Source organism: Pagrus major, chromosome 6 (genome assembly GCF_040436345.1).
Source record: "Pagrus major chromosome 6, Pma_NU_1.0".
Lineage (NCBI taxonomy): Eukaryota > Metazoa > Chordata > Actinopteri > Spariformes > Sparidae > Pagrus > Pagrus major.
Window position 1 is genome coordinate 10,379,980 of NC_133220.1, and position 11,652 is coordinate 10,391,631.

Genomic DNA, 11,652 nt, shown 5'->3' on the forward strand with positions numbered 1-11,652 from the left:
TGTTCCAGTGAACCAGCTGGCACAGACCGAAACTGAAGAAGCTGAATGGCAATTCACCAATAATTGATGCCATTTATACCTGTGCTCATTTACCATGACATGTCAGAATGTCTTGTGCGAACTTGAGCATTTATTAGCATTTGGCTCTAAGTTGTGCTCATGTCATGGCTGAGGGGGTGGTGGATCAGATAAGGCCACTTGAGGACCCTACACATTGTACCTTTGTAGCACTCTTAGGGTGGGAGAAATTACACGAACCATTTTTAAGAGCAGGCTTTACTGATTTGATGACCCAGTGTAATTTCTAGCATGACACCGGCCAGTCTTGGCACAGGAAGAAACAATAAGGTTTGATGCAACTGAAATTCAGCTGCTAATTAAGCTTCACTGTTTTGGTGACTTGTTTCCAGAGCTGCTTCACCACCATCCACAATTAAATTTTTTCCAGCTGTGTGGAGCTCCACCACTTCCTTTGTGCATTGCATTGTGGAAGAACAGACAGCATCAACAGCAAACTCAAAAATAAAATTTTTTTAGTGTGCATGCCAAATGTGTTAAAGGATAAGTTTACAGACAAAGAAAAATCTGGTCATTATCTACTCGCCCTAAATCCCAATGGAAAGTTTTGTAGACATAATGTCTACAAAACTTCACCTGACTTTTTTCAATAGCTTCCATGTCACGTGACTGACATGACCTTGGAAAAAAAATGCAGATTTTTCATAAATCTGAAATATAAGTCTCTAATAAAAAGAGGTGTGTCTCATTCAACCAGAACAGGAAGACATTTTGTCACAGATTTTGAATCAATGGGTTATGGAGATGGAAATGTTTTGTGGACAACGAATCTTCGTCCAACTTTTCATCTGCATGTATGTCTTTCAGATAAAAAGACATACTAGTAAAGTACAAGTACCTCAGAATTGTACTTCAGTTCAGTACTTGAGAAAACATACTTCATAACATTACCACACTGTGTATACTCAACTTTTGTTTGTACTATTGATACTAAAGAACATTTAATACTTTATATTTCAAATACTGTAAGTAATATTTTAATACTACTTTTACTCAGGTGTAACTTTTGGGTATAAATATCTCTGTATAATCTTCTAATCTGAATTATAGAGTAGTATTACTGTATGAAATGAGCCGTATGAACACTGTATGCAAGTACTGCAGGTACAAACAAAAAAAAACAACCTCACTGACATGAACACAAACAATGACACAGGCCTGAATGTGAAATACTGGTGTTTATTTGTTGGCACATTTATATTACAATCTTCAGTCTTCTCGCACTGGTTTTATTCCACAGTCCCAAATGACAAAAGAGAGGAAAAGAAAATTCCAGTGACACATACACCTTGGAGAACACAATTACGAGTATGTAACTTCAAGGCTGAGGTCAACGGCTACAAGTGCACATACGTTTGGTTTGTTATTCAATTGCAAAATATCTGGGGGGTAATCTTTGAACAGCCTTCTCAGTCAATTTACAATTATGCTGTCACGCTAAAAGGAAACTCAATGTTTACAATCCTCTGCTGCACAGTGATGTGCTTTTAATTTATTTTTGCTTTGACCACCAGATGGGGCTATACATATTTAAACCATCACCTTTGGTAAATTTAAGAAAGTGACTTTATGTGAAGCTCGAATTCTTTAATTCGTCATTTTTTAGACAAGTTCTGAAGCTTCAATGTGATTTACAAACGAACCATTTAAGATAGCAGAGAGAAAGGGGGGGTAGATGCATTTGCTCCATTGTAACTCCACACTAACTTCAATGTGTGTATGTGGAGACGTTTACTTCATAAATTCCCTCCTGACCTCACTTTACTTATGACAAGAAATGCCTTAATTTTGAGTTAGAAGGGAGTTGTTATAAAAAAAAAAAAAAAAGAAAAAAAAAAGGGACACTAATCCTTATTGACCAAAGCCAAAGTGCGTCCTCTGGCTGTAAGGGTGCTGTGTTAGCTATATACATGACATTAGCTTGTCAATAACACAACAGATTAAAGAACAAACAGAAAAAAAAAATGGATAAAGAACAAGTGGTCATTAATAATTAAGTCACTGGCTGTTACTTGTGGAAAATCCTCCTCACATTCATTTTGACAGTACCTGTCACCTGTGTCAAACCGTCAAGAGCGAATAAAATCATCGCCAATTATTCTGGGATAGTTTTTTTTTTTTCCTTTAACCATATACAGGTTCATCCCCTTAACATCCAATTGCACATTTCAATGAAGACTTAAAGGTCCGATCGACACGAAATCTCATATGAAGTGCCAGGTAGGGCATCATAAAGCGAAACTTTGGCCGCCACACCTTTCTGATACACAGCAATAAAATCTGTTTAAAGTCTCAAACTGTTACGAAGGAGACTTTGGACTTCATTCACTATACTGTCATTCAGGGAAAAATACGTTTTCATTCAGGGATCATAAAGAGGCCAATATCATAATATTAAGAGTTTGTCTAAAGCTCGATTTGCTGGCAGTTGTGACCCCCTCAAACAATAAATACCATGAAGAAAGACAACCATAACTGCTGTCACTGTAGCATCTTTCTGCCCCTTTTCTTCATTAGCTTCTGATCTGCTAGTTTACAGATTTACAGGGCTGAACCATGATACTGAAGTTTGCTGTCCTCGCTCAAAGTTAAATATACATCTGCTACAGAACCCGAAAGTAAACTTTGAGCGCTGCGTCATCCTAACCAATATATAATTACTTATATTATTAGCATTGCGTTTGAACGTGATCAATCAGAGGTTTACTGTCCTTAAACTATACTTTAAATCTGCTATAATCAGTACCAGTATTTCCAAATAACCGTTATAACATGACTACTTGTGAATGAAAGGGTTTCTCTTAGCTGTGGAGCATCTTTTAGCATCTCGACTGTAGGCTATAAAAACCTAATTGTACCTGTACCGCTACCTGCCTGGCATGACATGCATTCAAAGTCAGCAACTAGCTGGTAAACAAAGTGGAGCAGTTTGATATTTCCCCTAAGGTTGGTGGGGACAACATCGGAGCTAAGAGAATCATTAAAATTGGACTAAACTATTGTCAAAAATAACAAATATTGATTCATATCAATGTTCATTTTTACAGTATCGATACGACAGTAAGAGCTCAGGTTTTTTTTGCTCTCCTCTCTAACAGCGAGTTGACAGATGCACTGCTGTAGTCCACACATAGGTCCACCTCCTCCAGAAGTAGATAACTTAGATGCTGTTGTTCTTAACACACGGTAAACAAGCCTTAATAAATTCGTCTTTAAATAAAAATCAATCAAACAAGTTATGCCCTAAATGTTGTCCATTTTTTCTCATGGTATCGAACATATCAATATTTTACACGGTTCTGTATCCAAGTTAGAAATTCCAGTATCTTGACAACACTAATGTAAACACAATGCTCAAACAATGTCACACCATCTTTACCAGATGTGTATTATTACAGTGTGAAGTTATCACAAGTTTTAATATGGACAGAAAACTACAGTATCATGAATAAGAGACCACTAAAAGAAGCCCTCCATGAGAATATACACTGACTGGGGATAGTGGAGCAGCTACTAGGACTTTTCAGGTCTACTTTACTCCTAATCTTAGTTGTAGATGGAAACGAAAATAAAAGTAATCCTTCACTGTTTCAATTTTGTTTTGGTCTAAAAAAATGTTTGGGAATATTAAGTTATAAATCAGTTCTTCACTCTCACCTACAACCAAATCCACATTCCTTGTTCTTTAGCCTCAAATGCTATCTCGAGAGAAAACTTCCCCTACAGCTCCAAAGCCAACGCCTTGAGTTCAATCGGTTCTTCCAGCCTCAGTTGAAATGACATGTACAACTCACAGATGTGTAAGAGGGTATTTTGTCATTTGTACTCTCACCTTTGATCTATACAGAAATAAACAATTTACAATAAAAACCTCTAACATGCTATCTACAGCGCCTCCAGTTTCACAGTATTGAGCCAGCTGCCTCACGCCACATCGAGGCCAAAGTGACGCAGCTCGGCTAAAGAGACTTTTGCCAGACGTTAGAGAGCAAAACCAAAAAAAAAAGGAAAAAAAAAGAGAAAGAAACTAGTATCCAAAAGCATTTTACATGTTAAAAACGAGGTCTCAAACTGTACAAGGCTTGTTTGTTCTGCATCTTGCCAAAGACAGCATTATAGATTCCATTACTTTCAATGTCAAGCAGGTGTTTTTGAGTGTTTTTGGGGATGCAGATTAAATACTAAAGGAAGGGTTAAAAAAAAAAAAAAAGTGACCATAATGAAAAGTGCCCACTGAAGTCAACTGTGCTATGTTACGGACACAATGTAAACAATTGCTTTTTAACCAAACTGAATGTGAGGAGTAAAATATGGAAATGGGTTTTAATAACTTAAGTGATATGTGTTGGATTTTGAAATTACAAGTTCATGATTCTGACATCTACTACTTCTACCCTCTCAGTATGTGGAGGAAGACTTGGTAGTCAGTCACAAGAAAGCATTTTTAAAAAAGAAAACAAAAAAAAGGGATTAAAGGAGGTAAAGACACTGAGGAGAAAAGGTGGTTTGTTTTACATTGTACGTTGACATTCTTTCACTCTCTTTACAGTATATTATGCTCCGTTCGAGAGTGAAGCTTGTAGTGCTTGGCTAGCTTCCCCAATGAGAGAGAAACACACTTGACACTTGATATTGAATGAATGACTAGTGAGGGGCCGTATCCTTCTTGTTAAAGAGACATCGATAACCACGATAAGGACCAAAAATGAAGAGAACCCAAAGACCTTACCATAAGTCTGTTGCACAGTCAGCATCAGGTCACTCGATTGAGTGAGACACAACAAAACAGTGCTCATGCAAGACAAGTCACTTCCCACAACTCTGTTCATTCAGATACAGACAACATTTTCCTATCCTTATAACAGGGGCGGGAGTACGCTAATGGGCACATTCATTCACAGGAAAGTAAAAAGAAAAATGGAGGAAACATTAAAAAGACCACCAAAAGCCTTCAGCTTAAGCACTAAGTATACACTTTTACATTACAACGGTAAAAAGTAGTTCTTGCATTCAATAAACACCACGCTAAGGGCGCGTTAAGGAAAGAGAATGAGGGGGAGCGAGGGGGACATTTCATGCAGTTGTCAGTAAAAAGAAAAAAAGAGAGGGGTCAAAAATTACATTTACATTTACAAAGTGTTTCAGACTATTCACCCGACACTTGTCATCAAGTCTGTGCCACAGTTCTGGCACAAAGGAGTTGGCAAGGCAAACCATGTTATTGAGACAAAAAAAGAAAGAAGAGAAGAGAAATGACACAAGTAAGAGCGCAAGTGGTGGCGAAAGCTCCTGGGGGTATCAGAGTTATGGTTTTAGTTATCTGATACCCGAGACGGAGCTCTGATTGATGCTGTAGGTAGGGGAGAGGTCCCCACCTATCGTGGCCACCAAAGGTGTTCCGTTACTGGTCAGGCAACTCTCCTGGAGAGCCTCGAAGTAGGTGGCCTGCACAGGCTTGTGACACTGCAACACTTGTATGGCATCGTCTATTTTAAACCATTCCCTTTTTCTCCCTGTTGACAGAACGAGACACCATTGTGGAGCAAGTTTAGACATGTGAGGGACAGCAGGAGAGAAAAACACATTGTGAAAATAGGTTCTGACTAATTATCAGTACTGTACACAACATTAAGGTGAAAATCTAAAAGGCAGGAACAAAGCTGGTGTTATTATCTCCCTTACAATAAAATCCCTCAACTGCAATATCGCTGAGGCCTGGGAAAGAAAACTAAAGCTACAGACAGCATGTGACTGTCTGAGAACTTTGTCCGTATGATCCCCATTTTGACAAGTAAACAAATGCTTTACCAATGTTGACCGAGTCCTCCCAGTCCTCCAGCACCTCTGTTACAATAAGAACATAGACGTATGTTCTGTGTTTCCTCTCTTGGTTCTGCAGGAGGGAAAAACATTTTGCCTTAGCATATTTTCAGCTCTCGTTCACAAACACGCAGCACAGTATGTTGACATTTGAAGACTAAAAAAAGTAAGCAAACAAGCGTCACCTCAAATACTCCAACTAAGCGACCTAGAGTCCCCTTCACACCGGCCTGTAAAGACAGGAAAATGATTAAAATAGTGAGCAAATACACACGACAGAGTTAAGTTACAACTGACAACTGAGGGCTTTTCTTGAATATGAAGAGGCAGAGGGAGGTTGACACAAACACCTGGGTAATGAAATGCCTAGAAAATGAACTACATTTTCTTTAACCTTGTAGTGTTGAAGTGAGACTGTGTCAGTCAGGTATCGATTTAATTTGTATGGTAATTTTGAAACTGTGGTTGTAGTGGATTAAATTACATTATAATTTTATTGTTTTTATCCTCTGCAAATTCATGGCTGTAAGTCCTGTGTGGTTGCTGAATTCTCCAAATAGTGCTCGAGTAAAACAAACAAAAACACTCACTTAATTTGACCAAATGTTGCCATCATGTCCTGCATGTACTGATTCTCTCACACTTTACTGAAGTAAAGCCAACAGTAAGATACAATTTGTTTAACAATTAAACTGCTAAAACATTTACAGTCACAAAGCCTTAGTCTGAAATCAGGTTTTTTAACATTCATGAAATTTCTTGTACCATAACTATGAGGATAAGATCATCCATACTGATGGATGATAACAGTCTAGCTGTATCGACAGCTTAGGAAAATGGATATTAGTTACTGCTGTGGGCCTACGCTGCACGGAGAAACAAACAAAGAAAACCCCCTGAAGGATATGGTTTTACTAAATCTTTCACAGATGAGAACAGTAAAAAGGAGAGTTGACTTCTTTAGAAGACAAGTTTTATTCATTCTTTTGGCTGAGTCACCATCAATTATCCTGGTGATCGTTTAAATGGACTTTGATGTCCATTTAAACGAACTTCAGACATCTCACCAGCGGCAAAGATCATTTGGCAGTGTGTCTCGGGTAAAATTTGGGTTTTTATGTTTAATTTGCCTTTGTCTTTCTGAATGCCATCAATTTGCTTACATAAAAGAGGTTGACTACAGTTAGGAACCAATATTATAAGCACTTCTTAAACATTATTTTGTAAGAAATTCTCCCCATAATCAAGCTAACTGATGGCCCTGTAAATTCAGATGAATTTTGATTGGCTGGGTGTGTTTCCATCATTCATCTAATTGCTCTGACAGTGATCCCAACAATATAGTTCATCACTATTGTTGTGGTGTGGACTCAGCCATCCACTTGAGTTGGAAAGATTTTTAAAAAATATATATTTTTAGTTATTGTTAAATTTACAGCATTTGGTGTGGGTGGCCTTTCAGGATTATGTTCATTATTCAGTCATTTCCTATATCAGCTGATTAAAAGGAAAAATGTTAAATGATCTACAAATTGTTGCATTTACAAATGTTACAGCCGCAAAATACATGTAAACAGCTCTGCTTGGCTAGCACTGACTGTCACATACTGACGCCCACTCTACAAGATGTTTTGCGCATCATAAAAGATCATATAAAAGGTCAGAAGCGAACAACGGAATGACCGCTTTGCTATCAACTCATACTCTTCACATGATCCCAAATCCAAAGCCGAACAAATGTCAAACTTTCCTAGAGAGAGGACAATGTGAACACTGCGGTTACATGTAAACAAATTACAATAACAAAAATAATCTCCAAGGCAGTCTAAACTCCCAGAGGTGAATAGTAGGTCAAGTTTAGATGCAGGGCCAGAACACTTGCTGACATCTTTGCAGCTTCTTCTTCTTCTTCAGGTTCCAGTTTCATTCTATAAATAAAATGTTGACAGCACGCTCTGTACCATTGGACTCCTCAGGCCCTAAGTTCGTATGTAAAAGAACAGGCTCACCACTAGAAACCACAAAGATGTGCCAGGGATTAAGTAATAGGCCAAAAGTCAACGCGTATGTTTTTATGAGATGGAAAATGTCTCTCAACTCTTTCATGTAACTAAAGACTAGTGGGCATCATCTTGAAAGTAGATGTACAGCATGGAAGCAGCGTTACAACTAATGCAACGCTGTCCTGAGTCCTCTTGATGCAGGGTCAGGGCATATGATTCCCAGGCATTAGCAGAGGTTGTGACCAATCGGATAGACAAAGGAGCCCTCTGTAACCTTTGGCCTGATCCTGAGTGCTGTGTCTACACCATCATCCCTGGCAAGAGTCCAAACCAATAAACATAAGCAATCTCTCACCGCTCATATGGTCATCAGAATAAGCTCACCAGGATTAGGATATGTCCTGTTACACCACCGTCCAATAAGAGGCTTAGGAAGCCACAGAACGTGGTGATGGATTGAGTACCACTCAAAGTCACCACAAACTTTCTAAATGTGGCCTTTTAGGACTTTTAACAAAGCTCCGTCAGTAGTGATGTGACATTGCTTTTGACCCTCTGTTGGCAAGCCACAGTGTCCTGCAACCAGTCAAGGCTACCAAACAGCAGGAGCCAGGATAAGGGATGATATCAGCATCCATCAGTGTGATGGATCACACATAGAGAATAGGCTTTATTTGGTCAGTGACCCGCCAAGCACTGACAGCCGGGTGAGATTCAATGTCGTCAGCGCCCTGTCGCCACCCTGATCGAAATGCCCAAATGGTCAACCGCATGTACAAAAGAGGAATATCCTACTTAAGGGACAGATGTAGGTGGGTTTAAGCAGGATATTGATTTCCAATCCAACTGTTTATTAATTGCTACCCATCCTCTACTAAAAAAAGATGCATTTTGCCCTTCAAAATGCCTCTGTAACAAGGCTGCTGTTGTAAAAATAGACCTGTCTAAAAACATACAAAGAATGAAAGCGGATTGTTTTCCTTCAGTATTCGCAGGATTGGATATTGCTGCAGCGCAACCGCTGGGCAGCCAGTGTTCAATCTCAGTGTGTCCTCCTTTGACACCTAAACACTGCTTTGTAACATGATGCTATGATACAGCTTACATGTTGCTAGGCTCTCTCTGTCCATGCAAACAGGATGACTGCACTGACGAAATGGGTTTCCAGAGCGAGGTATTACTCCCAGTGTTAAATACAGACATGATTTAATAGAGATGAAACACAATACATCTTATGTGCCATCCTGAAAATGGAAATCCATTCTCAGAAAAATATTCCTGGCTATGAACTAAGTCTAGAAAGGCACCTTTCACATCCACGTTTTGGATACAAGGGTCAAGTGACGTTTGCCGCTGCACAGTCAATTACAAGAAAGAAAACATACAATAGACACACATTTTAGGCATAAATGACATAATAATGATGAAAAACAGCAACAGAACCAACCTCTTCACACACTTCTCGAGCTGCAGCAACATTGGGCTCCTCCTCTGGCTCCATTCCCCCTCCAGGAACTATCCACTTATCAGGATGTCGACTACTGCTCACCAGGAGCACCTGCGAAGCATCCCACACGAGACTGGTTAGGCCTTAAAGTCTAAATCAATGTTGTTTGTTAATAGTGATCATTGGCTTGTGTTTACACTGCACAAGCAGATCTTGGTTAGTTATAGATGCAGGCAAGAGCCAACAGCTACCTGTCAACTATGACACCGTAAATCAGCTGGATAATTGTGTGAATGCAGTTCATCCTCTGTTTGCCTGCATGCAAATCATACTTTTTTTTTTTTTTTAAATAGCTGGTGTGTGAGTCACTGAGTTAGCTTGTTTTTCCACATAAGGGTGGTGAGTTCACGGTGTCAACAATTTGGGGCTTGGCTGAGTGAGCCAAGAGGTACAGAAGTTTCTATCAGGTCATACAGATGTGTTTCCTGTCAGCAACAGCCGATGTTGTTCACAATCTGGCCTCTTTGACCAAAATGAGGAATTAGTTTAGTCTCAATTCGTCTCCTTCAATGGTAAAATGTTCCCACGACAAAGACATCTTTGTGCGTGCTGTTGACTGGACATCAGCCTCACAAAAATCGCCTCTGATCTCAAATAACCTTTTACAGGCTACTTTGAGTGTTTTTTTTTAAGGGAGAGCGCACGAAGGTAGCGAATGGTAAAATGTTTACACAACTTAACAGGTCTCGAGTTTGACACCAAGCCGAGTAAATTATCAACATTTCAGTATCACGAATGTTATTTCAGTAAGTAAAAAACGAACAAATACGTAGCGATGTTTTAACATTAAGCTAACCCGGTACCAGTGTTGTCTTTTGGCTAACGCTAGCTCAGCTAACAGCTAGCGTACAGCTACATATCAGCCCAATGTTTGGCTAGCAGGACCAGTTGCATTAACGCTAACACAGTGAACAGTTACTCGACTCATCAACCCGTCTGTAATATGAACAGATACACGTCTTAGTCAGTCACTTTCGAGACGTGACGAGTGATTTCCATCCACACACACATCTCATTTTGATAAAGTCACCCCTCAGTCGCAGCCTGTACTGTGGGCTGTGGTCGCTGGCCGAGAGCCGGCTGCCCACAGCAGCAACACGGCTAGTTAGCGAGCTAACATTAGCATGCAGCTAACAGGTTGACTCCAAGTAACGGTCGGTAGAAAAACCCGAGGCTGCTATATGCACAGCTAAAGAGGCTTACATAACACCTGGGTAAGTACGAGCTGAAAAACAATGTTTAATGCACAAACTCGGGAGTCGACACAGTATTTTTTGTTTATAAAAGAGTGAGTCGTCGTTTCAAGCTGACATAAAAGCACAGCTGTGTTGACAAACACGCCGATTTACAGACAGAAAAGACAGTGAAAGCAGCTACAGCTGCTAATGCTAGCTTGGCCCTCCAGACGGCGTCATCACCGGACTCACCTCCTCCTCCGTCTCGCTCCTGAAGCACAGACAGGCGGCCCGCTTCTTGTACCCATCCCCGTCGTACGTCCGGGTTTGGTTCGACTTGAGCTTCATCATTTCAAAGGGCACAGAAGTTCAAAAGTACGGCGAAGTTTACCACTTAGTAAGACGACGGTCGTAGACGCAAAGTCCTCCTCCGGGGAACCTCGGCGTTTCACTTAAAAGAAATAACTTCTTCTTCGCTTCATTTTCACAAACCTGGGCACATCTACGGCACGGTCGCCATTACAAGGAGCCGCTACGCCTCGGACGTAATTTAACCGGTAGTGGCTCGGCGTGCGTAACAAAATGACGTAACCCGCGTTGAAGAATTGGGGCAGCGGATGCGTGGAAAACGCAACAACCACGCTCTGACTGGAGCGAGCCGGTGCGGGAAAACTGGCACTTTTGGCTCCAACTAGCTCGTCGCGGCCACTTGTCTGAGCACCTTACTTATAAAAAAAAATCACACGTGAGGTGATCCAGGTAGTATTTAATATGTTATCAACATTTTTTTAAAAAAAATGTATGTAATGCTGATGTATGGATTTCAGCACTGCAGGTAATGGACAGCGCCCGCACGAGCCTCAAAACTGATGCAATAATGTGAAGTAACATGGTAGACTTAACATATAACCCTGTAATAAACAACAGTATGACACTCAAGCAGTTATTATTAGTGGTAATAATAATGACAATAACAATAATTATAATATCTTGGTTTTATATATCACCATGACACATAAAAATGAATAATCGAGAAGCAGGAGCTGAAGTCAGAGAAGAGGGATTGGTT

General features: G+C 40.0%; 1 protein-coding gene across 1 annotated transcript; it reads right to left on the minus strand.

Moving 5' to 3' along the window:
- Positions 1-1,237: 1,237 nt before the first annotated feature.
- nudt3b (nudix (nucleoside diphosphate linked moiety X)-type motif 3b) lies at positions 1,238-11,080 on the minus strand. The gene is made up of 5 exons (XM_073467424.1): positions 10,836-11,080; positions 9,349-9,459; positions 6,084-6,128; positions 5,887-5,971; positions 1,238-5,591 (listed from the first exon to the last, which is right to left on the minus strand). The coding sequence occupies exons 1-5, from the start codon at positions 10,932-10,934 to the stop codon at positions 5,395-5,397; spliced, it is 537 nt and encodes a 178-aa protein (XP_073323525.1). The 5' UTR covers positions 10,935-11,080; the 3' UTR covers positions 1,238-5,394.
- Between the last annotated feature and the right edge of the window lie 572 nt (positions 11,081-11,652).

Excerpts from the sequence above, each read along its gene's own strand:
- nudt3b (XM_073467424.1), bottom strand. The coding sequence starts at position 10,934 with ATGATGAAGCTCAAGTCGAACCAAACCCGGACGTACGACGGGGATGGG. Across the intron at positions 9,460-10,835 it reads GGAGCGAGACGGAGGAGGAG|GTGCTCCTGGTGAGCAGTAG; the intron begins GTGAGTCCGGTG and ends GATGCTTCGCAG. Across the intron at positions 5,972-6,083 it reads GCTTAGTTGGAGTATTTGAG|AACCAAGAGAGGAAACACAG; the intron begins GTGACGCTTGTT and ends TCCCTCCTGCAG.